General features: G+C 41.3%; 1 protein-coding gene across 1 annotated transcript in view; it reads left to right on the forward strand.

Moving 5' to 3' along the window:
* The first annotated feature begins 1,672 nt into the window (after positions 1-1,672).
* The window catches only part of LHFPL1 (LHFPL tetraspan subfamily member 1), a 37,093-nt gene continuing 11,546 nt past the window's right edge, over positions 1,673-27,219 (forward strand). Inside the window, exons 1-2 of the mRNA XM_021686515.1 lie at positions 1,673-2,054; positions 11,256-11,354. Of these exons, the coding sequence (XP_021542190.1) occupies positions 1,673-2,054; positions 11,256-11,354 (481 nt within the window). The remainder of the gene's footprint in view (positions 2,055-11,255; positions 11,355-27,219) is intronic.

The raw sequence follows: 27,219 nt of genomic DNA on the forward strand, positions 1-27,219 counted from the left end.
CCTTGGGTAAAATTACTTCCTCTTCCGATTCCAGTGTGCAAAGTGATGGGGGGAGGGGTGTTAGTACTATGTGGTAGAAAAGTACTGGCCCAGGAATCTGCAGATCGGCTTTCTTATTCCGGTGTTGCTGCTTGCTAACTTACTCTGTGACTTGGGGGAAAGAATTCCCCCCCAATTACTGGGCCATGCTCCCCCATATGTAAAACAAGAAGGTTGAATTAGGTGATTCATTAAGGTCCCTGCCAGCCTGGAAATTGGCTGCTTCTATGCAATGGGTTTCATTAGACAAACATGAGTTAATGGTGCTTGTGAAAAGACCCACAGCTGGGCCTAGTCCCTGAGACCCTGAGTACAACTGCTGCTTTTTCCTGACAATGTCCCAAATTGGTGGTATGCTAGGCCCATATAGCCAGTGCCTGTACTCCCCTTATCTTCAGTCCCCCATTGCTGGACCCCTTTCCTCTCCCACCACCTGTAGTTTTATGCAATGGTGATGAATCATGGAGAAGTTTCTGAAATATACTCCACCATCTTCCTGCTGGAGACATTCACAGTGCGGTCATCAAGCTGCAGTGTGGTCTCTGCCCTAATTGAGGCCAGAAAGCAAAGGCAGAGTAATGGAGTTGGGAGGAAAGTGGTTGATTTTTGACAGAAGGGTCTGTGAAAGCCATTTGTGAGCTGAGCTGAGGAGATTAGATCTGAAAAAAACTCTCAGTGTCTTGAATCTGAGATTACTTGTTACAGAGGGCACCTTGAAAGGTCCTTACAGCTATATATGCATGTTCCTACTGCCAGGCAGGGGCTACCTGATCCATTTCAGAGAGAGGAGAAGCTTTCCTGACTATATTGAGCAAAGGATGAGGCAGGTTTTCTTAGTAGCCTGTCTAGAGTTAAACAACCTTCACTGGTTGGAAAGTTGCCTCCCATATTGTTTTTGGGAAAAAGTGACTAAACAGTGCTCACTCAGTGACAAGCAAGGGGTATAAGACAGGCACCCCTTGTTTTATTCTACACATTTCAACCCCGTGAACAGCTCATACTGAGGCACTATTGGACATCCTACATAGGTCACATGAGCACATCCTGTAACTCCATAGTGAGCTCTCCTTCCCTCTTCTCCCTTGTAGAAGGGGCAGCCCCGTGAGTTGTCTTCCTTCTTCCTTCCTTCTTTCTTCATTCTCTGAAAACAACTTGGTTTCTGACCCTCTTGAGATATCATCTCCTCCCAGGCCCCCAGGCCAGCAAGGCCATTCCACTGGAAGCTGAGGATTCTCTGGGCCACCTTGGTTTCATTCCAGCTTCAGCTCCAGCCACTTGTTTCATGCTAGATGTCAAGAGTTGAAAGCTGTCTGATTAGGCTGCATTTGAGTTGGTAGAACAGTCACTAATTCAGTTCTATGGTTCTTCCATTGCAGCCTAGAGACCCTAGAACTCTGAATCAGGTGGGAGGAAGGGAAGATGGGAAAAGTGCTGGAAAGCAGAATCCCAGAAGGACCCAAATGGGCCTCAATAGAATAATCTTATCTAAAGGCAAGGGCCAAGTTGTCCATAAATGAGCCCTAGGACTGGCCAGCCAGATGAAAAATAGGCCAATGGAGCCTACGTGCTAACTTTCTGCATTTGGTGCTATGACCCAACTCATCTCCCCATTCCTGCAGAGAAACCTGGGACCATGAGGAGCAGCCTGACACTGGTGGGGACCCTCTGGGCCTTCCTGTCTCTTGTTACTGCTGTGGCCAGTTCTACCAGTTACTTCCTGCCTTACTGGCTCTTTGGATCCCAGCTGGGGAAACCAGTGTCATTCAGCACATTCCGGAGGTGCAACTACCCTGTGCGGGGAGAGGGGCACAGTCTGATCATGGTGGAAGAGTGCGGGCGCTATGCCAGCTTCAGTGCCATTCCAAGCCTGGCCTGGCAGATGTGCACGGTGGTGACAGGTGCCGGCTGTGCTCTGCTGCTCCTCGTGGCACTAGCTGCTGTCCTGGGCTGCTGCATGGAGGAACTCATCTCCAGAATGACGGGACGTTGCATGGGAGCAGCACAGTTCGTGGGAGGTAAGACTGTTGCTGGGGTTGGGTAGGTCTTGGAACTTGGCGGTGGGGGTGGGAAGTGTTTCTTCATGGAGAAATCCACTCTCAGCCCCTTCCCTTTATCCAACTCAAAGGCTACGAATGGAGACTCCTTTGAAACACCCAGCCTAGGACTCCCCAAAGTGCCATCTATACCAGGGCTTTATTCGCAGCAAAATTGGCTAGCAGCAAAGTTGATATCTGGTTTGTTAGTCCTCCATTTTCATCACCTTCTTCTGTCTGAACAGTGCTCATTTAATGATATTATCCAGGTCCACTTTCTAGGGACAGCAATGTATACTCTAAATACACTTGATCTCTAAGAGCCTTGATCTCTGGTAGTTATCTCAGAGGACAGTGATCTAATAAACATATAGGCACAAGTCCTCATCACTAACAAGTTTGATGTACAATCCTCACCAAAGAAATACACCTCTAAAAGTGAAATGCTAGGTACCAGACAGACTATAGGTGACTGCTTATTTGGCCTCTATCTAAGGCTAGCCCTGTCTGGTAGCCATTAGCAGTCTATCCCGATTTCTTAGGGCCCTGACCCACCCTACTTATTTTTCCCTCATTCAGTCTCCCTCTAAATTTAGTGCAGAACACCTGGGAGGCTGGTGATGCATAGATGGGCCAGGAAAGGGCCAAATGCAAAAATGGCAGACTGCAGGAAGTCAACAGGGGCAATTTAATTGGAACTTTATGAGAAGAAAAAGCAAGTTTAGACAGACAGGCAAATCTGTGGGTGAATATGTGAATTATATTTTATACCTGGATGGCACACTGGGAAAAAGTGCTGGTAGAACCTATTGCTGAAGTGGTGGTTGTTGCTCGTGAAGTTTTAGAATCATTACTCAATTCATTATCATTATCATCTCCATTAGCAGTACAGTGTGGGTGACTGGAGCCAGGAAACTTGGATCCCACTTCTGAGTCTTGCCCTGAGTTGCCCTGCGGTCATGGGCAAATGACAGTGACCTTTCCTGGTGCTCATCTGCCTTCCTTCCTTGAATTTGTTCACTGGCAAGATAGTGCAGATCCTGATTTTCTTTCTTCTCTCTAATGACTGTATTCAGGTGGCCATAGAGTGAGGTGGTAGTGGTGAACAAAGACAGCGGTTCTCAACAGGGGCTGATTCCCACCCCACCCTGGACATTTGGTAATCTCTTTGAGACACTTTTGATTATCACAACTTGAGAAGTATGCTATTGACATCCAGTGGGTAAAGGTGAGGGAACAAGAACAAGACAGCTTCCCACTTCCAATGACAAAGAAGTACCCAGCACAAAATGTCAATAGGGCCAAGGTCGAGAAACCCTGAGCTAAGATATCATGGTTTCCTGACCTGCTTATTAAAAAACACTGATTCTTTTGGTTGTGCCAGTTAAGGTGATATTTTCTGGTCCCCTCTTTCCTCAGACTCAGTGTAAAAGTTTTAAATATGAATGAACATTCTAGCCTCCCTTATCTCTGAATTTTTCTACTCTTTAGCTACTAATGATTTCCTGGCCACATTGGAAAGTCATTAGATTAGCTTCTTTCTTCCCCCTTGAGAACCATGGTACAGAACCAATTACTAAGGCTGGTCTAAGCCAATGACTTTGTCTCCCTTTGGGGGCTCTATGGATATCACAAATGAACCTTAAACGGGCTCACTTTTCACCTGAATTCTTAGGCATGCTATAGATAGCTTAGCACTTTTATGGACACATTATTTCAGGAAATGACACTTAGCTGGCAGAAGAAAGAGATGGTCTTTTCAACCCATATTTATAGTCTCAGGTCCCAGTTCATTGCCTGGCACAGAGCAGGTGTCCAGTAACTGTAAAGGAATGAATGCACAGCTAAGACAATGTTTAGTGTATATTGGGATAAGTTGGACATGTGAGAGCTGGGTTCATTCACATCCTATCCTTTTTTACCAGGCTTCCATTCAGGGGGGTTAGCACCCTGAGTCCTTTTCTCTTCTGATTTGAGAGTGGCAACTTAGCTTCACTTGAATTTCTAATAGTTGCCAGCAGAGAGTGAGGAGGGGCCAATGGGTAGGAATCAGAAGGCCAGTAGCAACAGCTTCCATCAGACTCCAACCATTAACAGTGGCTCCTGTTCCCAGCTTGCTTGGGCTTGACTGAGACTTTAAGAAACCCTTGTGGTTCTCCATATGATACATTTAATTGATCCTACTTCCTAGGTCGAGAAACTCAAAGGAAATTCTTGAGATATGTGGATAGATCATGGAGCTTTAGACACTCATAGACTGAGTGGGGAAGAACTTTGGCTGAGTGGCGGGTGTCATACAGAGGAAATCAAAACATCAGTACCCTTTTCATCTCATATGATTCCCCATATAGAATGATTCCCCACTGACCCATGCTCATAGGAACATGGTCAAAGTATTTATACTTAGAGGAGGGATTTTAAAGTTCAAGAATAAAACACCATTTGACAGTAGGCATGGAAGGAGTCAAGACCCAAGGCATGGTAGTACAAGGTTTATCCCTGGATATGTGAAAGATATTGGATATGTTGCTAAATTTCAACAGCTTCCCCATCTGTAACACCAGCCAAATAAGGGTCATTCCTACCACCTTTTTAGGAACTGGTGCCTGTCAAGTTTACATCAGATGTGAGAGAATGGTGAAGACTGCTTGGATGTATCATATTTTCTAGGAGCCCCTTGGCACATTACCATTACCCAAGGGTCTTCAGAGACCTTGGATCTGACCTCTTAGAGATACGCTCTGCCAGTGTCAGGAAGCCAAACCTGAACAGCATGTTCAGCAGCATGGATAAAAGACACAAGAGAAAGAGCTGTGGGGGTTAAGTTTAAGCTTGTTGTTCAGTTGAAGGGAATTGATTTTGTTGCTCCAGGCCTGGCTTCTCGGCAGCTAGTGCATTAACTGAAATACATCAGGGGGTGGAGCCAATTTGTTTTAGGTCTGGTTTATATCTGCCAGACCCCAAACCACTGAAGAGATGGAGTATCCATTAAGAACAACCCCCTCCCCCTCTTGACTCTTGTTCCCCAGTTTGGCAGCTGCCCACAGAGATGAACGGTGGGAAGTGGGAGAGACAGGAAGGAATAAAGAGCTGCTGGCCTGAGTCAGACTTAGCAAGGTGACCTGATGGGGCCCTTGGGTCCCATTTGCTCCACCTGCAACTGATCCAGCTGGACAAGCCTAGGGTCCAGAGAGCCTTCCACTGGGACCTTCATGCCCTGCTCCAACTGGTGAAGGAAACATCTGGCCAGGAGATTATTTCAACCCTGGGGATCCTGAGGTTTCCAACCAGCTGGCCCCCAGTCCCTGAGAACAAGGTCATTATTCACATTCCCCTGTGTATACATATGCAAGATGCTTGTGAATTGTTCTCTATCTTCAGTGAGAGCTAAACAAAGAAGAAATAGTTGAGAAGTAAATATAGGGAACTTCTTGGCAGGAAAAAGTGTAAGATCTTGGATCGGGTTACTTGAGGGAGGCCAAGAATCTTTCTAGAGCAGGGAATGTATCAGGATCACCTGGAGCGTTTAAAAAATGTGGACTCCCCATCTCTCCTATCCTCTTTTCCATTCTGATATACATAGCAACAGGTGGAAGTCTGGTGTTTTGAAAAATCTCCCCAGTGACTCTGATGTGTATGCTGTGTTCCCTTTCCCCAACTCAAGTGAGAACCATCACCCTGGACAATTTTTTTTTCTTTAAGGAGATATAATTCAACATACCCAGACAGGCACCAGTGTTTTTTTCCATGTAAAGTCTTAATGCTAAATGCTTCAAGCTCAATGAAAATTTCCACTGGAGGCAGATCCCTGAGAACCTGAATCAAGGAAAGAGAGCTACTTTTCTTTCTTTCTTCTTCTTCTTCTTTTTTTTTTTTTTTGAGAACTACTTTTCTAAAAACCATTATGTTCTCTGGAAACCATGCATTTCCTGGAAAATCCCTCAGAGTTTCACTGGCATCATTTAATTTATACTTACCATGCTGAACAAGGATAAAAGTGGCTTTCTGTTTGAGAAAATAGTATTTAAAGAAGTTAATACTTAGGTAGCAAATTGGAGCAGAGCAGAGAATATGGGTCAGAGCTCCTGACTCTCACCCCTGGGCTTTATGCACTGGTGCTATTGATTTTTCCTTTTCCTCTTGAAGATGAAATGCTATCACAATGCTTTTCAGAGTGGCCCATGAACCACTTGCATAAGAATTACCTGGGGTGCTTGTTAGGGCCATTCTAAGCATACTGAATCAGAACTGATGCCCTCCACTCTATATTTTACACAGCCTCTCAGACTGATTTATTTTTTTAAATATAGTATAAAATAGTTCAGATGTATGCACCACTCAGCTTAAGAAATAGAATATTACCAATACAGTTATAGTGTCCTTCATATCGTGATCATATTCCCTTGTTCCTATAGGAAAGGTAACTACTGTCTTTGATTTGTGTTTATCATTCTCCAGCATGATTCCAGTACACGCTAAAATTTGAGAACCTCTGCTCAGTTTCATTCATAGTGTTGCTTTTTTTCTAGAATTCCCTTTTTTTCCATCTCTGTCTGTAAACATCTGCCTATTTCTCAAAGTTCATGTCAAATGCAGCCTCTGTGTGAAGTCTCCCCTGATCTATTTTAAATGTCTCTCACAGAAGTAAATTGTCTTATAACTCCGAGAGAGAATATGGGGTCAAATGAATGGGACAGTTGAGTGGGGAGCTCCCTGGGAAGGGAAAGCTGAGATTATAGCTGGAGGGCAGACTTATAAATTTTCTACTGTGTTTGAGTTGAAGTTGTTCTAAGAGCAATAAATGAGCAAATAACAAATTAACCCATACTAGACTTCTGCTCAGGTAGTAAATTCAAACTACCTAATAACCATATTTGGACAGATATTTGGGGATCAGGTTGGGCGTGTAATAAAATGATTGCACACTCAAAATTTGTACTTGTGAATGGCTGTGGAGGAAGCAAAGGGGGTTGGTTAACACCCAGGGAGGGGGCTTTCTCTGCGCAGAGACAAAGATTTGGCATCTGCCTAACGGAGAATGTGCGGTTAGGAGGAGGCTATACAACTGTTGGGATATGGAGAAGTAGTAATTCTGGCATCAGGGGAAGGTTGACTGTAGCTGGGAAGTAGCTGCAAGGAGGGTTCCAAGTTCTGTCCAAGAAGGTGTGTCTGAGGTTTTGTATGGGAGTTGAGGTTGCCTGCCACAAGGGCTGAAACAGAGTAAAGTGTTTAACGCCAGGCCTCTGCTTGGTCAGAGAAGTGAATTCAAACCATAGCAACCATGTTTGGGGAGGACATTTGGTACATTTTGCATTAGGGGATTCTTGTGGAAAGAAAAGCTGAGGAAGGGAAACAAGATGGCAGCCCTACTGGTCACTGTATAGTAGGGAAGTAAGGATAGTAACATATTCTAAAGAGCTTTTTTTTTCCCCTTTCTAGAGGCAGATGAGAATAAGAAAGTACCCAGCTGAACCAAGGGACATATGTGGCTGGAGGGGTAATAAAACCAGGAGTTAGCTATAGCACTTAGAGAAGGCGGAATGCATATTCCTAGGCTACAGTTACCGAATCAAATATCTCTGACTAAGGTCTAAGAATCTACATGTTTTAATAAGCCCACTCTTCCAGAAGGTGGCAAGACCTGACACTGGCAAATGACTTCTGCATTTCTGTTTGAAGCTCATCTTCAAAATCCTAAATTTATGAGAACTGTTGGAAACAAATATAATTGAGGATAAATTACCCTGTGACTTCATTTTTAAAATAAGTCTCCCAGCTATGAGCAAATGTGATGGAATCAGCTGTCAGTTACAAGTCAAACATCTCCATGAAGCATGTGTACAACCTACTGCGCTCATCTGTCTAAAAGGCAGGAGGGAGGATAGGGGATAAGAGGAGTAGGAGGGCTGGTTGGGTAGAGCGTGGGGCCACATGCACTGGGGCAGAACACATGCCTGGCCGAGATTTCTAGTCTCTGGCTTGGTGCCTGCAAAAAATTGCAAGATAACAACTCCAACCAGGAAGATTTGAATTGAGCCCTGTTGAGCAATTTGACTTTTCAGCTGTATTTTTTATGAGGACAAAGAGGTGAGGAAGAAATTAGCATGGAGAATATAGGTGGAAAATGAGAGAGGAGTCATAGGGAGAGGCTGTTGTTCAATAAAAATAATTTTTTGTTGAACACTTTCTATATGCTAGGCGCTCTATAAGCATTATTTCTTGAAACAGCCCTATAGGATGGAGTACTATTATTCTCATTTTAAAGGCAAGATAACTGAAGCACAGAGAGATTAAGTGACTTGCCTAAAGTCACACAGACTCCAGGTGGCAGAGCTGGAATTTGAACTTAGATCTAGACTGACTACAGAACCCTTTCTCTCTTTTTTCCCATATTATTAAAATATAATTGACATATAACACTGTGTAAGTTTAAGGTGTACAACGTGATGATTGGATATACATGTATATTGTGAAATGTTAACCATAATAAAGTTAGATAACACATCCATCACCTCACATCATTCTGGTTTTGTGTGTGTGTGTGTGTGTGTGTGTGTGTGTGTGTGTGTGTGTGGTGAGAACATTTAAGATCAACTTTCAAGTATATAATACAGAATTGTTCTCTGAAGCCATTGTGTTGTGCTGTCTCTCTGGATCTAATGCCTATAAGATTCCTAGTACTTGCTATAGATATTGTTGTCAAAAGGTGGTCATTTCTGGATACCTGTCTTTAGAACAGCAGAGCTTCTAAGGGGTTGATGATTGTTCTGATTAGTGGGAAAAGTGTTGCCAGTAACTGGCTATGTGACCATAGGTAAATAGCTTTCCCTCTTTGAGTTTCAATATCCACATCTGTAATGGGGATGGATTGGAGTAGGTAATCTCCAGAGGCCTTTCCCTCTCTAAGATTCTATGGCTGTATCAGTTGTCTAGGATGATCTCCCATCCCCGCTATGAAGATCCCTTCAGAAGGCTTCCCCATTGGGTAGCATGGGCAAAGGAAGCTGTCTGTCAAGTACCCAGAGTATACTCTGAAACAGATGCATTTATTGGGCACTTATTATGTACCAGTTACCAAGGGTTCCTCCCTTCCAGGAACACACACTTTAGTGAGGGAAGCAGACCTCAATCAGTTGTGAAGCATATATTATCACAGGATATTTTAATCACAGGAATAAGCACAGGGTGCTGTGGGAACACAGAGAAGGAATATGTAACTTAGCCTGGGGGTGGGACCTTGGGGATAGTGAGAAAGGCTTCCTGGAGGAGGTGATTCCTGACCTGAGCTCCTCAACATGGTAAGGTCTGAGGAACAAGAGGGGGCTGAGGAGAGTAGAAGGTTCCCCCTGCCATGTTGAGACACACACTTGGCCAGCACTGATACCTGCTTGAGAAATCAGAGTTCATGCCAGTCCCAGGGTTCTGAATGTGGAGGTTTGAAAGCAGAACTGCTGTTCTTTTATGAACTTATGTTCTTTTCCTCCTAGTTTGTGTGGAAAAGCTCACTTTTTAGTAACTCTTCCCTCAAAGGATATATATACTAGAAGCAGGAAAAGGCTAGGATTTCATTTCCAATTTTGTCCTTAACCCATTGTGCATACTCTGGGTTCCATATTCTGGCTCATACTTCCTCATCTTGTAGGATTTCAGTTTATCTGTGGTACAAACAAAGAAAACAGAGGAACCCCTAAACAAATAGGAGTGTTGTTCCATTCCCACTGGATAAATTCCAGAGCCTAGAAAAGTCTTTGAGTGACCAGTTTCATTTCCTTTAAGACTATGAGACAGATAAGAATGCCTTCTAATTTTAAGCATTCCACTGAAGGGAATTTCTAGCCTTAATTGGTCATTCTTTTAGTTTCTAAACCCTCTCTCACTGTCAGAAAGTTATCACTGTTTTCCTATTTAAACCTTTCTTTTTTAAAAAAGATTTTTATTTATTTATTTGAGAGAGAGAGGAAGAGAGCACAAGCGGGGGAGGGGGCAGAGGGTGAGAGAGAAGCAGGCTCCCTGCTCAGATGCGGGGCTTGATCCCAGGACCCCAGGATCATGACCTGAGCTGAAGGCAGACACTTAACCAACTGAGCCACCCAGGCACCCCTATTTAAACCTTTCTTGCTATTTCTTAAGGCCCTCATCTTTTTCTCTAGACTCACTGAATATTGAGAAAAGCTGGTTGCCATGTTGTAGACAAGCTTAGAGTACTTTGTGATCTCTTCCAAAGGATTCATCTTAAGACAAAGTGGGCTTATTAGCTTCTCAGAGTGTATCCGGAATCTTCCTCAGTGGGGAAAGAGAGGTGTAGGTGAGGCCAGTAGTCCCTGGAGTAGTCTGCCTTTCACTGTCCAGCTGAGCCCTGGAGCTCTGGAACCTCTAACTATGCCATTCATTCATCACTGATCAAACACCTGCTCTGTGGAGGTTCTGTGTTATGTGCAGTGTCAGCAAGCAGACCCAGATTTGTACCTCTCGTTGGAAGAGTAAGGTTATCACTAAGATCCCACAGTTACTTTGTAGTGACCAAATAACCTAAATAAAATGGACATGAAGACAAAGGTTTAGTGGAAGGTATTGGAAGCCAAATAAAGGAGAAATTCTTATCATAAAATTGGAATGATATCTCAGAATAAGAAAGTATTTCTGGAAGAGGGATTGTGGTGCCCTCCTCAACAGGAGAAGCCTATCCAACGTGTATGCTTTCTCTAGATCTCAGTCTGGCAGCTGAATCCACGTGATAGAAATCATGACCTACCTTCAACTAACAGGGACCTATTTGACTCTTAGAAAAGGCTGAATTTTAGGAAAGAGTAGCAGTCTCTACATTAGTATTCTTTGAAAATCAGACCAAGGTAGAAAAAGAGTCTGACTGGGGAGTCCAACTTAGTGTTGTAAGCCATTGTCATAAACATTTGGGCTGTAAAAAGTACACTGGCCTGTCTCAATTTCTAACACTGCCCTTTCTTTGTAAGTTGTTCCCTCTACTATCTACCTCAACTCACTGCCTATGGCATGGCAAAGAAATCCTGTTGAGTTGGTAGTGTCATAGACATTTAGGGTTAAAGGGGAAAGGTAAACTCTGAACAGAAGAGGCAGAAGTTGAGCCAAGCTAATACAGAGAGAAATTTTGGGTGACAGAAGACCTGTTATATTTTTTTCTACCTATGTGTATGCTTTTCTTTCCAGGGCTGCTGATAAGCTCCGGCTGTGCATTATACCCCTTAGGATGGAATAGCCCGGAGATAATGCAAACATGTGGGAATGTCTCCAATCAATTTCGGTTAGGTAAGGTGGCCTGGGCAGGATGGCAGTGATGGTTTTTTTGGGAATCTAGTTTTCAAAGTGCTTTACCTCTTACAGGGGACTCTGCTTGCTAGTGGTGCTTGTCTGAGTCTCTGTCATTATGTTGGCTTGTGGGAAGTGGTCACTTGTCCAGATTCATTTGGCCTTGCTAACTCACAAAGGACTTAAACTCCTCTTTTTAAATTATGTCTCTCCACATCCTTTACACACTTTTACCCAGAGTCCTATGACCAGTTTGGGGAAACCCTATCTACAGGGGGATTTCAAATGCTTAGAGACTGATGATCGGTCATTCTCTGGAAAACTCCTAGTTCCTATTACTATTTCTTTCCGAGGCACTGTTTTCCCACTATAAATCGACAGTATCTCTTCTCACGCTCTACCAAGGATGTAGCAAGGGGTCATTTGGTTTACACCACACATTAGGAACCTAGATTAAATATGGGGAATTGTTACTGGCATTGTTACATGGTTACTGGTATGTTAATGGCAAGAGCTGTCAAATATTAGAATGGGTGACAGAAGTAGCTCTGGACTCTTCTATGGTTGCCAATCCTCACTGAGAATGGCTTAAGTTCACTAGTGTGAACTGGGAATAGATTACTCTCCAACTGAAAGACTTCAAAATATTTTCCCAGCTTACTATGATGGAAGGGAGTAGAAGGGGAAATGTCTAGGTTTCCTTGAGTGTTCTCAATTGTAGGAGAGGATTTTGAAACAATGAAGCCCCCTGTTCCCTATAGCTTATGCCCCAATACTTCCCTTTCTCTCTGTTGCCTCAGACTGTTTTTTTGAGTCTCACTTGACTCATTTTTAGAGAAAGGAGTTGTTCACTATAGAAATATAACATGAGGGAAGGGCTATATAGAAGATGTGACAAATGTGGACCCTAGAATGCCCAGTGTTACTGGCTCAGGGCATAGCTGACTGGCACCTTCTGCCATAGGTGAAGGAATGAGTAAATATTTGGGGGCAGGTTCTGAAGAAAGAGGAAGCAGGCCACTGGTCCAGCTAGTCAGGATAGAGAAAATTGAAGATTTAGCACATCTCTCCTACTTGGTTGTTAGACATATAATTCTCCTTTTTAAAATAACAGCTTTATTGATATACAATTCACATACCATAAAACCTGCCCTTTTAAAGTGTACAATTAGCGGTTTTCAGTAGATTCACAAAGTTGTGCAATCATCACTACTATGCAACTCCGAATATTCCAAAAGAAACCCCTTACCCCTAAGCAGTCACTCCTTATTCCCCTCTGCATCCAGGACCCAGCAACCACTGTCAATATAGATTTGCCTATTCTAGAAATTTCACATAAATGGAATCAAATAATATGTGGTTTTTATGTCTGCTTCTTTTACTTAGCATATTGTTTTCAAAGTTCATCCATTTGTAGCATGTATCAGTACTTCTGCTTTTCATGGCTGAATAATATTCCATTTTATGGCTATAACATATTTTATCTACTCACCAGTTGATGCATACTTGGGTTTTTCCACTTTTAGGCTATTATGAATAATACTGCTATGAATATTTGTGTACACATTCTTGTATGGACATATATTTTCATTTCTCTTGGGTATATTTCTAGAAGCAGGATTGCTAGGTCAAATGTGAATCTATGTTTAAGCCTTTTGAGGAACTGCCAGGCTGTCTTCCAAAGTGACTGCATCATTTTACATTTCAACCGGCAATGTGCAAGGGTTCCAATTTCCCAACATCTTTACCAATAGTTATTTTTCATTTTTTAAAATTATAGCCATCCCTGCGGTATGAAGTGGTATCTCAATGTGATTTTAATTTGCATTTCTCTGATAACTGATAATGTTGAGCTTCTTTTCATCTACTTATTGGACATACCCTTCCTATATCTTCCTTGGAGAAATGTTTATTCAAATTCTTTATCTATTTTTAACTGGTTATTTGCCTTTATTTTTTTTATTGTTGTTGAGTTGTAAGAATTCTTTATGTATTCTGGATACTAGACCCTTTTCAGACATATGATTTGCAAGTAGTTTTTTCCCATTCTGTGGGTCATATTTTACTTTCTTGATGATATCCTTTGAAGCACGAACTTATTTCATTTTGGTGAAATCCAATTTTGTCTATTTTGCTTTTGTTTCTTGTGCCTTTGGTGTCATATCTAAGAATATATTGCCAAACCCAAGGTCATGAAAACTGTTTAGCTCTTCTGGAACTCTTGCATTTCCATGTAAATTTTAGGTTCAACTTGTCAATTTCTGCATGAAAGCCAGCTGGGATTTTGATAGGGATTGTGTTGAATCTGTACATAAGTTTGGAAAGTATTGCTACTTCCACAATATTAAATTTTCCAATCCAAGAACACAAGATGACATTCCACTGAGTTAGACCGTCTTTAATTTCTTTCAATAATATTTTGTAGTTTTCACTATACAAGTCTCACACTTCTTTTGTGAAATATATTTCTAAGTATTGTTTTTTTAAGATTTATATATTTACGAGAGAGAGAGTGGAGGAGGGGCAGAGGGAGAGAATCTTCAAGCCTACTCCCCACTAAGCATGGAGCCCAGTGTGGGGCTTGATCCCACAACCCATGAGATCATGACCTGAGCCGAAATCAAGAGTCAGATGCTTAAATGACTGAGCCACCTAGGCCCCTGTATTGTTTTTAACAATATTATAAATGGAACTGTTTTCTTAATTTTATATTTTGATTGTTCATTGTTAGTGTATAGAAATACAAATGGTTTTTCTATATTGGCCTTGTATCCTGCAAGCTTGCTGAACTCCTTTATTAATTCTAATGATATTTTGGGGTAGATGTCTTAAGATTTTCTATATACAAGGTCATGTCATCTGAGAATAGAGAGTTTTAGTTCTTCATTTCCAATCTAGATATCTTTTATTTCTTTTCATTATCTCATTGCCCTGGCTAGAACCTCCACAACAATGTTGAATAGAACTGGTGAGAGCAAACATCCTTACCTTATCCCAGACCTTAGGAGTAAAGCATCCAGTTTTTCACCGTTAAGTATTGATGCTAACCATGTTTTTTTTTTTTTTAATGTGGCTTTCATTAGGTTGAGAAAGTTCCCTTTTATCTATTTCTAGTGTGTTAAGCGCATTCATCATGAAAGGGTGATGGATTTTGTCAAATACTTTTTCTTCAACTACTGAGATGATCACATGCATTTTATTGATTGCTCTTCATATGTTAAACCAGCCTTGCATTTCAGGGATAAACCATAGTTAGCCATGGTGTATAATCCATTTTATATGTTGCTTGGTTTGGTTTGTTAACATTTTATTGAGGATTTTTGCATCTATATTCACTAGGAATATTCATCTATAGATTTCTTTCTTGTGATGTGTTTGTTGGATGTTGGTATGAAGGTAACATTGGCCTCATAGAATGAGTTGCTACTTTCATTAATAAAAAAAAAATGCCAAAGTAAAAAATTGGAGACATGATTTGTACATAGTCATTTGGCAGTTTTCTGCACTAATCACCACACCCAAGGGGCTAGTTCACAAATGGGCAATTTTGTGTGCAGTTGTTTTTGTTTCAAGTTGATGGCCATCAATTGTGTTTACCACAGGATCATTATTTTTCTCTTTCTTTTCACTCAATATTTTGTATTGTTTCTTTCTCCATTGCATTCTCCTCCTTTATTTACCTTTCTCTCCTGCACTGTATGTCTTCCCAAGGGCTCTGGCTCCCCTCTCCTCAGTGCACTGAATACTGTTGTTCTGTGAATCATTAGGGATGAAGGGATTGCTGAATCCTGCTCGAGTCAAGCCCTCCCAGTTCCTTTTTTGAATCACTCTTTCAAATTCTTCCAACTGCCTAAGTGTCTCTCATCCATGAGCCACATTTCCTGCCATATTCTTCAATTACAGGCCTCCATATTAGCACTTTTCTGGCTAATGCTGAAAAGAAGAGACAGCCTGTGCCATCCTTGATCCTCTTCTGGTCAGCTGCCCAAACATACATGACAGTGCCAACTGTATTAGCAGCTGTTCCTTTGTAATACAGAGGTGCCAGGAGCAGCAGCAAAACATGTAGTAGAACTAAAAAATATATTTTATGATATGTTGTGGATACCAAGGTTTGGAAATACCAGTGCTAGAAGTACAGCCTTTCTCTTTAGACCTTTCTTTAATGCTCTGGAGATTCTGGTAGCGTGAAAGCACCCTCGGCTCACGTTAGATATTGTGTGGATGAATGAATGAAGTAGGAGAAAAGTACCCTTGGTATCCAGTATACAGACTTTTGTTTCTTTTTCCTTGAGAGGCAGATGGTAGATTGAAAGATTATAGGCTTTTGAGTCAAAGATCTCAGTTGCTATCCAGGCTCTGCCACCTATGTATTTGTTATGGAGGTAAAGTCACTTAACGTCTGTGTCTCACTTTCCTTCTCTGTAAAGTGGGGATAATAATAATACCTGTCCCCAAAAATCTTCTCCAGATGAGAATTTTCACACTTTACCCAGTGGTTCTTCTACTCTCTTGCTTGTGTATTTTGAAGAACAAAATTTAATAATTATAATAATAAAACATAAATCTTTTCCATTTAAAAAACCTGTCCCAGTGTTGTTACAATGAAATAATAAAAGATATATTAAAGTACCTAGTGCAGCATTTGACTTAAAGTGGGTGGTGGCCTTTAAAAGATAGCAGAGCAGAATGTGCTGGAGGGTAGACTATCAGTCAGTGGCATTACTTTGATTCTGCTGTAGGCTCTATACTCTACTATGCACTCCGTATTTTGGATAGGAAGTTTCACAAAGTCAAGAAAGACATGAGCCCTACCCAAGGAACAAAGCTTCTTACCCTGACTTGCTTGAGAGAGATGAAGGGAATGTGGAGGACAATGGAAGCAGGCATTATTAGTCTGCCAAGGTGATTCTGAGAGTAAGTAAAATAGAAATTCTACTCTGAGACTCTGAATGGCCTCCTTCACTTTCCAGTAGAAGGAGTCATACTCGTGTCTTTAGCTCTTCTTTACCCGAGTTTCCATTCAAGTTATCCTGAACCATCCACAGTTATGATTTTTGTCCTAACCTGAATTATCAAAGATATAACTTGTATTAAATAGGCAGCAATCTTGATGTCTGTGTTGGATTAAAGATGGCCACAAATTCTTTGATGCTCTTCCCATAGCAAACCTGGGTCTATCTCTACCACTTATCCCCTAAATCTGGGCTGGCCTATAACTGTTTTAACCAATAGAGTGTGGCATAGTGACATAAAGCTCATTCTGGGCCTAGCCTCTAAAGAACTTGTAATTTCCATGTTGGTTTCTTGGATCTCTGAGCCATCATATGAAATATTTGACTACTCTGCTGGAGGGACCAAATGGAAAGTCCCAGAGATGCTTGGAAACAGAGGCCCACCTGAGTCCAAACTTCCAGCCATTCCTTCCAAGGCACCAGACATGTGAGTAAAGCAGTCCTAGGTCTTCCATTCAAGCCATCTGAATACCACTGAATGGCTCTAGTTAAAGCCAATTGCAGTGGAGATAGCGCTCAGCTGAGCCCTGACCAAATTTTGACCAATAGATTCATGAGATATAATAAAATGGATGTTGTTTTAAGCTACTATGCCCTGGGGTTAGTTTGTTATACAATAATGGTTGTGTATTTTGAAGATACAATAATGGTTGTATAACAAACTAACCAGAAAAATGCCAGATCATATACATATAAATTTAAGATTATTATTTTTAATCAAAAGTAATTTATGTATGTGATAAAACAGTACATAAATGTATAAAATGCAAAGTCAGAGTCTTTCTCCTAACCCTGACTCCATTCCCCAAAGGGACCATTAAGTTTTTTTGTATGTCTCCAGAATTTTTAATAAATATAAAAATAGGAGCATATCTTTATTTTGTTTAACCAAGATCATATTATGTATCTATCTAGCTATATAACTAACTATACCATTCTGAACCTTGCATTTTTTACTTACCAATATCTCTTGGAGAGCTATCAATGTTTATAGATCTCCCCGCTACATTTTAGGCATGCCATATTTTCCCATTGTAGGGATAGAAGGCAGGGATTTTTTTTTCTGTGAGATTAAGTAACTTGCCTAAGGTCACTCAGCTGATAAATCGGCAGAGCTGGGATTCGAATTCTAGATGTCTGGTTCTAGCTAGCACCATCCAATAGAAGTTCCTGCAATGATGGAAATGTTCTGTGTCTTCCTATCCAATGTGTTAGCCTTTAGCCACATGCCATTGTTGAACAATTGAAATGTTAGGTTGATGGGACTGAATGTTTAATTTAATTTAATAAATATGTAATCTTGTTAATTAATTAAATTTAATTTATTTAATTTTATTAATTTAAATGTAATAGCTACAATGTGACTAGTGGCTACCATATTGGAAAGCACGGCTTGAGCATCTGTGTTCTTAAACTGTTATGCTCCTCTACAGAGAAGAAAGAGCCTACTAAGGAGACTCAGAAAGAATACCCAGAGACATATAAAAGAAAAATAAGAATTCAGGGTCACAACAGGCAATTGTGTTTAATACTGATTCAAGTTGCTAGATGAGGATAGAGAAGTGACCATTGGAGTCTGCCAGACAAAGGTGACCTAGAGGAGCAGTTTTGCAGTTATAGATACTGGAGTAATTTTGAGGTGAAGAAAATGAAAGCAGCATGTATAAACAATTCTTTCAAAAAGTTTTGCTACAAGGGAAAGCAGAGAAACTGAGCAATAGCTGGAGGAGAATGTAGGATTAAGAGAGGCTTTTTCTAAATTGGCCAAATACTTGAGTCATGATGATAATGATTCTGTAGTGGAGACAGATTGATGCAGAAAAGCAAAGTCCTTGAGAATGTGAAGGTACAATGAAGAGGACCCTTGAATGGAGACTTCATTTCAGCTGGTTTCCAAATACATGTATTTTAGCTTCACTGTGATCTTCAAAATCCTCTTAGACCCACAAAACTACTAGGAAATTCCTTCATACCCAATGGCCTATCACCCAAATAAGTCCCACTGAAAATTTCAAGAAGCTAAATGGGACATAGCTGTTTTAAAGCTAGCTTATAAAACTACACAGTAGCACTTAATTCTAAGGTAAGGACTGTACCTCCTATCAATGGATCACATTTGCAAGATGTTCTCATGAATATTATCTAATCTGATTTTCAAAAGTGCATGGACAGGGCGCCTGGGTGGCTCAGTTGGTTAAGCGACTGCCTTCGGCTCAGGTCATGATCCCAAAGTCCCGGGATCGAGTCCCACATCGGGCTCCCTGCTCGGCGGGGAGTCTGCTTCTCCCTCTAACCCTACCCCCTCTTGCGCTCTCTCTCTCACTCTCTCTCTCTAATAAATAAATTTAAAAAATCTTTAAAAAAAAAGTGCATGGACAGCAGATGGTAATATGCCCATTTTATAATGAGGAAACCCGGAGGTAGGAATAGGTAAAGTAATTTGTGTAAGGTCATACAGCAAGTGAAAGGCAGAACTGTGAATGGAGCTTATCTCCTAATTCACTGTTCTGTGTATGACTACAATGACTTTTCCCCTCTCCACTGGTGAGGGTATGCCTTGAGTCATTTGAGAATTTCTCCTCAAGATACGCTTTAGCTCTATTGTTTTCAAAAACAAATGTCTGAAACATCGTGGAAAGTACCTAGTATTGCATCTTGTCTCCTTCACTCCCACCCTCAGCCTAAGTCCCCTGTTGATCTTTTAGTATAATCAGGGTACAAATACAGAAGGTGGCAGCTGAACCTGATGGGATTCTGGAAGAGGTTGTAAGTGGAACGGACGTGTGTGGGAAATTTTAAAGTGCCTCTAGATTTGACTTGCATTAATAAAGACACCTACATTGTCTTGCTAAACTTGATCATAGGAGAAAGATATACAAATTTTTTTTTTCATATGCTCTAAGATTATATACAATCTTCCTAGGGTCACTCTTTGGTCTTCCAGCATATCTACTCCTTACGGTACTACTTACCTTAGTCTCTCTTCTTGAAAGAAAGAGATTGGGTGGGGCAAAAAAGGGAAAATAGAAGATCAGAGGATGTTGGAGAAGACAAGGCTCTCCAGACAAAAACACAGTTGTATAAGGAATCTCCAAACTCTGGCACCCCAAAAGTTTGACTATCACCAGCTAGACCCCAAGACCTTGCCTTCACTGCCCACCTGCTTGTACTCACCGACCTTTGTCCCACATTTTTCCTTAAGCTCTTCTTTCCAGCTTCTCTCTTAACTCAGGCAAATGGAAAGTGAAACTGCCCCTCGAGCAATAGTGACTGCCCTGACAAGACCTCCAGCCTGCCCAGACTATCCAGACAAGTTTTAACTTAAGCCCCGACTCAAGTCTGCACAGATGGACCATGGAGTGACCTCTAGAATGACCGATGACTATCTTTATTATAATGCTAAAATCTCCACCCAAGGTGGAGCCTCAGCCTCATTTATATAACATACAACGGTATGTATAGGCATGGTTCCTTAAGGCACATTGTGACCTTATGCCTGCCTCTGCATACAATGACAAGACTTCCCTATCTAAATATTCATCCTCACCCTAAATAAAAGGAACCCATCCACCCTTGCTTGGGGACTCATGGCTTTGGAAGCTATTCCCCGTGACCTCCTTATTTGCTGCAAATAAAGTTTACTTTTATGCAACAACTCAACCTAGTGTAGTTTCTGACTTACTAAGGAGCGAACTCATGTTGGTTGGGTTACATGACCACCTTCCTCCCACTGCCTTTTCTGTTTCTAGGATCTTCTCTCATGTCTCCCAGTCTATTTTCCTGTTGTCCCTATCCTCCCTCAGTGCCTGTTCTTACACCCTGGAAACATACCTTACCTGGCTCTCACCCACCAGAGTCATCAATTGAGCAGTTTGAGGAATTGACTCCCTTTCTTCTTTTTAGCCATTTAAAGAAGAAATTAACTTGTATGAAACCATAAGAGACCCACGAATAGCCAAAACAGTCTTGAGAAAGAAGAACAAAGCTGGAGGTATCATGTTTCCTGATTTCAAGCTATAATACAAGTCTATAGTAGTCAAAACAGTATGGTATGGACATAAAATCAGACACACAGATTAATGGAACAGACTAGAGAGCTCAGAAATAAACCCACACAAATATGTCAATTAGTTTATGACAAAGGAACTGAGACTCTACAATGGGAAAAGGAAATTCTCTTCAAGGGGCGCCTGGGTGGCTCAGTCAGTTAAACATTTGCCTTCGGCTCAGGTCATGATCTCAGGGTCCTGGGATCAAGCCCCGCATTGGGCTCCCTGCTCAGCAGGGAGTCTGCTTCTTCCTCTCCCTCTGCTCCTCCGCTCGTGCTCTCTCTCTCCAAAAATAAAATCTTTAAAAAAGAAAAAGGAAAATTCTCTTCAATAAATGGTGTTTGGAAAACTGAACAATCATATGCAAAAGAATGAAGCTGGGCCACTACCTTAAACCATACACAAAAATTTACTCAAAATGGATTAAAGACTTAAACATAAGACCTGAAACCAAAAACCTCCTAGAAGAAAACATAGGAAGTATGGAAGTAAGCTCCTTTACATTGGTCTTGCCAATCACTTTTTGGATTTGACACAAAAAGCAAAGACAACACAATTAAAAATAAACAAGTGGGTCTATGTAAAACTAAAAAGCTTCTGCACAGCAAAGGAAACCATCAACAAAATGCAAAGGCAACCTACCAAATAGGAAAAAAATATATGCAAATCATATATCTGATAAGGGGTTAATCTCCAAAGTGTATAAAGAACATATACAACTCAATAGCAATCCCCCCAAACAATCGAATTTAAAAAATGGGCAGAGGATCTAAATAGGCACTTTTTCAAAGAAGACATACAGACGGCCAACAGGTACATGAAGAGGTGTTCAACACCACTAATCACCAGGGAAATGCAAATCAAAATCACAATGAGATATCCCCTCACACTTGTTAGAATGGCTACTATCACAAAGACAAAAAATAACAAGTGTTGGTGAGGATATGGAAAAAAGGGAACTCTTGTGCATTGTTGGTCGGAGTGTAAATTGGTTGGTACAGCCACTGTGGAAAACAGTGTGGAAGTTCTTCAAAAAATTAAAAACTATATGATCCAGGAATTTCATTTCTTGGTATTTATCTGAAGGCAATGAAAACACTATCTCAAAAAGATATAGTCACTCCCCTATTGATTGCAGCATTATTTACAGTAGCCAAGATATGGAAGCAAACTATGTATCCATTGATGGATGAATGGATAAAGAAAATGTGGAATATGTATACAATGAACTATTATTCAAGGATAAAAAAATAAGGAAATCTCGACATTTGCAACAACATGGATGGACTTGAGGGCATTCTGCTCTGTGAAATAAGTCAGATAAAGACAAATACTGTATGATCTATAAAGCCAACCAAACCAACCAACCAACGAACCAAAGTCATGGATACAGAGAACTAATTGGTTATTGCCAGAGGCAGGAGGTGGGGGTGGGTGAAATGGGTGAAGAGGGTCAAAAGGTTCAAATTTCCAATTATAAAATTAGTAAGTCTTGGGGATATAATGTACAGCATGGTGACTATAGTTAATAATACTGTATTATATATTTGAAAGTTGCTAAGAGTAGATTTTTAAAGTTATCATAAGAAAAATATTGTAACTATGTATGGTGATGGATGTTAACTAGACTTACTGTGATGATTATTTCACAATATGTGCAAATATTGAATCATTGTGTTGTACACCTGAAATGAATATAACATTGTATGTTAATTATATCTCAATAAAAAATAAATAAGAAAATAACAATCAAAAATTTAAAACAGGGAAAAAAAACCCTAAACACTAGTCAGGAGCTTGCACTGAAACCTACAAAAGGAGGGACCTCGCAGATTAATCAGTGGGCTTATTTATAATTAGTGAGACCCAATAGGGGCAGGTGACTTTTTCGAGGCCCACAACAAGGGACTTGGGACTAGCTTCCTGACTCTCAGGCATATTGTAGGTGCCGCTCAATGGCAATCCCATACCTGTTTGTTGAATGAATCACTCATTCAGTAAGAAGGGGAAAGTCAGACAAAGGCGCTTAGCAACAGCCCTGTTAAGTGCAAACTTTCCCACACTTTAATTTGATTAAGTAAATGAAAGATTTAAGCTGAGAAAGGTGTTTTGATGGTTGTTAATTAAACTCTGGCCATCACATAGAGATTTCAACAACTTGATCCCCCACAAATGAATCCTCAGTCCAACATTAAATTAATGCATTTCACTCCTCCTCTTGTTGTCCTTCATCAAGCCTCTAATTGGCATCAACAACAGTGGGAGCCAGGGAAGAAACCCAAGGGAAGATTGCCTAGTGGTAAGAGTGGGCTTTAGCGCAGAGGCATCCTTAGCTCTGTGACCTTGGGCTGGTTTTTCAGCATGTGGGAGCTTATTGCTACCTCCTGGGGTCCTTGTAAGGATTAAATGAGATCACACATGCAAAACACCTAGTACAGTGTTTGGTATACAGTTACCAGTCAACAGTTGTCGTCTGGTATCATCATCATCATTATAATAATACTAATTGTTGAAATGGAAATGTTCCCAGTACTTTTCAGTAGTTTTCAGAAAAAGGACCTATTACAGCAAGGAGCCATTAGTTATAGCATGATGGCTTAAAAACACAGGTTAATAGTAGAAAGATCTGCATTCAAATCTGAGCCCTGCCACTTATTGGTTGTGCATTTTGGGGCATGCCATTTAACCTCACTGTGTCTCCATTAATGGGGATTGATAAAAGTAGTTTTCCCCATAAGTTATGGAGAAGATTAAGTGAGGTAATACGTGCGTACAAAGCATTTAGCACAGTAGGCTGCACTAAATGTAACATGTGTTAGTAGGTAGTCGGCCCAGTTCTCAAGAGCCTCCTTAGGGAGCATGCCCCAGGCTTGGCTACTGGGAAGGAGGGAGAGACCCACTCCACTTGACAAAGGCCTGCAACAGAGGCTCCCCAAAGGCCTTGTGTGGGCTCCCTGTGTTTCCTCTCTCAGAGGCCCATTTCCTTTGCTCTCTCATCATTTCCTCTCATTCTTGCCAGTTCAAAGCCTTTTACGGTGACTCGGGGTTTGGACTTTATGGGTTCAGTTTCCAGGCATTTCCTGTTACCTTTCCTCTCTATCAGTTTCCTTCTTTGTGGACGGTCTGTTTTCTTGTGCTCAGCAGAGCACAATGAGGCAGCATATCCACAGAGGGGCAGCAGAGTGTGGTAGCAACAGTTCTGGCCTGGGTCAGCTGTGTTTTAATTTTCCGAAATTTGCTTGGGCATGTCACTTCCCCACCCTGAGCCTTGGTTTCCCTGTTTTAATAGAGAGAACATTGAATTAGACTGATGAGCAACCAGAGGCCCCAGACACCTACTTAGATCCTTGCTGTGACCTACCTTTGTGGTGAGGCCTTTGATCAAATTTCGTATTTATCTATTGTGTTCTTAAAAAACCAGAAGGATAGGGGTGCCTGGGTGGCTCAGTTGGTTAAGCGTCTGCCTTCAGCTCAGGTCATGATCTTAGGGTCCTGGGATTTAGCCCAAGGTCATAGGAATCCCTGCTCAGCGGGGAGTCTGCTTTTCCCTTTTCCTCTGCCCTTCCCCGTCCCACTCATGTGCAATCTCTCTCCCTCTCTTTCTCAAGTAAATAAACAAAAATTTAAAAAAACAAAAAAACAGAAGGATAAACCAGTCTACTTAAGGCCATCCTAGAGGAGAGGAACCATTTAGTGTCACTCACCCATGGGAGTGAGGGCCAAGGATTGACCCAGGGGATTGGGAAAAGCACCTCATTCATTGGGCAGCAACAGATAGAATGCTCTGCAGAGCCTGTCCTTCTGGAAAACTCATGGCTCAGGTGTTGCTTAAGGTTTTTCAGTTGCCCTCCTGGTCACACAAAGAGGAGTTTCCACTCGGAGAAGCTGGGCTAACTAAGCTGGAACAGGCAGGAAACAGTGAGTCAGGGAGCAGTGTAATTCAACAGCATATCCCTGGTGCCTGGCACACGCTTTGCACTCTCTAAATGTTGCACTGAGTGGAATGAACAAATTGCAAGGTGGCTCTGTTGCCATCTTACTGTGTGACCATAGCCAGGTTATTTCAGCCCCTTATATTTTTGTGCTTTTTATTGAAATATATTTGACCTATAACATTGTGTAAATTTAAGGTGTATAACATGTTAAAATGATAGATTTCTATATGGTAATATGATTGCCATTGTAGTGATATTTAGCACCTCTATCTTATTACATCATTATTTCTTTGTAGAGGTTAGAATAATTAAGTTCGAGTCTCTTAGCACGTTTGACGATTATAATACAATGCTATTATCTACATTCACTATACTGTGCATTAGACCTCTAAGGTTTACTGACTACTTGTTGCAAGTTTGTACCTTTAAACAACATCTATCCTATCTCCCCACCCCTCTCCAGCCCCTGGTAACCACCGTTTTACTCTCTGTTTTGGACCACTTTGGCTTTTTTTAGATTTCTCATATACATTTCACTTCTTTAAACCTGGGTCCCGGAGAGGATTACAGTGAGGATTATTTTATCTACCTTTAGGGATTGTTTTGGCCATGAAATTACAAAGTGCATGTAAATGTGCTTCATGAACACAGTGCCCTACAGGTCTAAGGGGTAGAAGATGAGAAAGCGTATCTACTGTTAGATTTCTCCTCCCTATAATTTTAGCGACTAAACTTCAGTGCCAGTTTTCTCACTGACCATCTTCTTTTAAAAATAGTGAAGAACATCAAGTAATGAGACTCGGTACATCCCATGGGATGCTAAGCTATTTTCATTTTGAATAGAAAGAAAAAAAATGATGGTGCTTATAAACATTCTGCCTTTCCTGAAAATAGCCTGCATGAAAAAAAGGGTGTTTATCCTGGAAGGAGACTTCCAGCCTGGTGACTCCAGAAGACTTAGAAAAAGACCTCAAAGGGCGGGTTCTCTGTTTTATTTGGCCTTATTTCCCCACTTAGCGCCTTGCAGAGGGTCTAGCAGGCTCCCTAACTGAAACAGTGAATGCAGAATTGTGAACTGGTTGTCTGATCATCAGACCACCACGAGATGGCGGTAAAGTCAGGTGAATTCATTCTGTTCTCTGCTGCTTTCTCAGTCCCGCCTCTGGTCCTCAGGTCAAAGAATCTGATTCATGCTTCATCTCCTTGCTTCCGTTTCCTCCACTCAAATTTCCTTCTCTAAACCTCAGTAACAGTCTTCTTTGTTCCCCTCACTTTTAGTGTCTTTCCCTCGCTACTCTGGAATGATACATTATCCTAAACCTTTGTTTAAAAACAGAAACCAGTTTTAAATAGGGGTGTTAGTACCGTAGTGCCCATTTCACGGGGCTCTTGTGAGGATGGAATGAAGTGACGTACCTAAAACTTAGTACAGGGCATGAACTCAATAAATGTCAACAAGAACTGCCATTATTATTATTGTTATTCTTATAGGTTAGACTGACCCAGGTTATTTAATAAGTGAAATTTATTTTCACTTATTATATAAGCAGGAACCAGAGGGAAAACCGGGGATAGTTCTTGCACATTCTCTGGGCAGTTCTCTGGCAAAGTTAGAGTTACATATTAGGGGTGGACATATATGTCCATCCGCTGTGTTGCATGACTTTTTCAAACCATCTTTACTTTATCTTTTGGGAGAAATTGCATATAAATATGTCTTTCAAGAGAAATCCCGTAACATTGCATCAAGCGTACTGTAGGTTATTTGTTTGGTTTTTTTTTAAGATTTATTTATTTATTTGAGAGAGAGAGAGCATAGAAGGCAGGGGCAGAGGGACAGAGAGTCCTAAGCAGACTCCGTGCTGAGTGCAGAGTCCAATGCCGGCTAGATCTCAGGACTGTGAGATCACGACCTGAGCTGAAACCAACAGCTGGTTACTTAAACAACTGAGCCACCCAGGCTCCCCTGCCCCGCTGTAGGTTCTTAATTCAAGTTTGACTTTTCATCTAAAACTTGGACGAGTTTGAGCTAATGATATGGTCTCATTCAGGTGGTTCCCCACTGGACTGTGCATTGCAATCATCTGGGCCCTCTCCCCAGAGATCATAATTCTATAGATCTGGAGCAGGGCCTAGAAATATGTATGTTAAAGCTTTCTCCAGACATTTGTGGAAACTAGTGGACCAGTTGAAAAATGGGTTAGGTTGAGAGGAGAAGGGGCCCAGAAGTATTGATCATTCTAGGTGCTGTTCTGAGTGCTTTATATGTATCATATCATTTGACCTTCACAGCCGCTCTGTGGTGTCACTTCTATTGTGCCCATGGGAGAGCTGAAACTCAGAAATGTTAAATGACTAGCCCACAGGTTCAGTTTGTAAATGACAGGTCATGGTTACAAACACCATTCTCTGTCATCCTCATTTAGGACCTTGTTCGTGCACCACATGAGTTCCTGAGCACACATGGGCCTGGCCCAGTCTCTACTCTCTGGCTACGTGGCAAACTTTATCAAATACTTATCTGTCTGGGCGCCTGGGTGGCTCAGTTGGTTAAGCGACTGCCTTCGGCTCAGGTCATGATCCTGGAGTCCCAGGATCGAGTCCCGCATCGGGCTCCCTGCTCAGCAAGGAGTCTGCTTCTCCCTCTCCCGCTCCCCCCTCTTGTGCTCTCTCTCTCTCTCACTCTCTCTCTCAAATAAATAAATAAAATCTTTCAAAAAAAATACTTATCTGTCTGCTCAATGGCTTTCTCTATAAAGACATTCCTGCCTCTAGCTGGGACTTGATGAATGAATAAAACAAATACAAGAGGATTAAATGAAATAATGAATAGAAAAAGTGCCTCATAAATTGTAAAGTGCTATAC

This window comes from Neomonachus schauinslandi, chromosome X (genome assembly GCF_002201575.2).
Source record: "Neomonachus schauinslandi chromosome X, ASM220157v2, whole genome shotgun sequence".
Classification (NCBI taxonomy): Eukaryota; Metazoa; Chordata; class Mammalia; order Carnivora; family Phocidae; genus Neomonachus; species Neomonachus schauinslandi.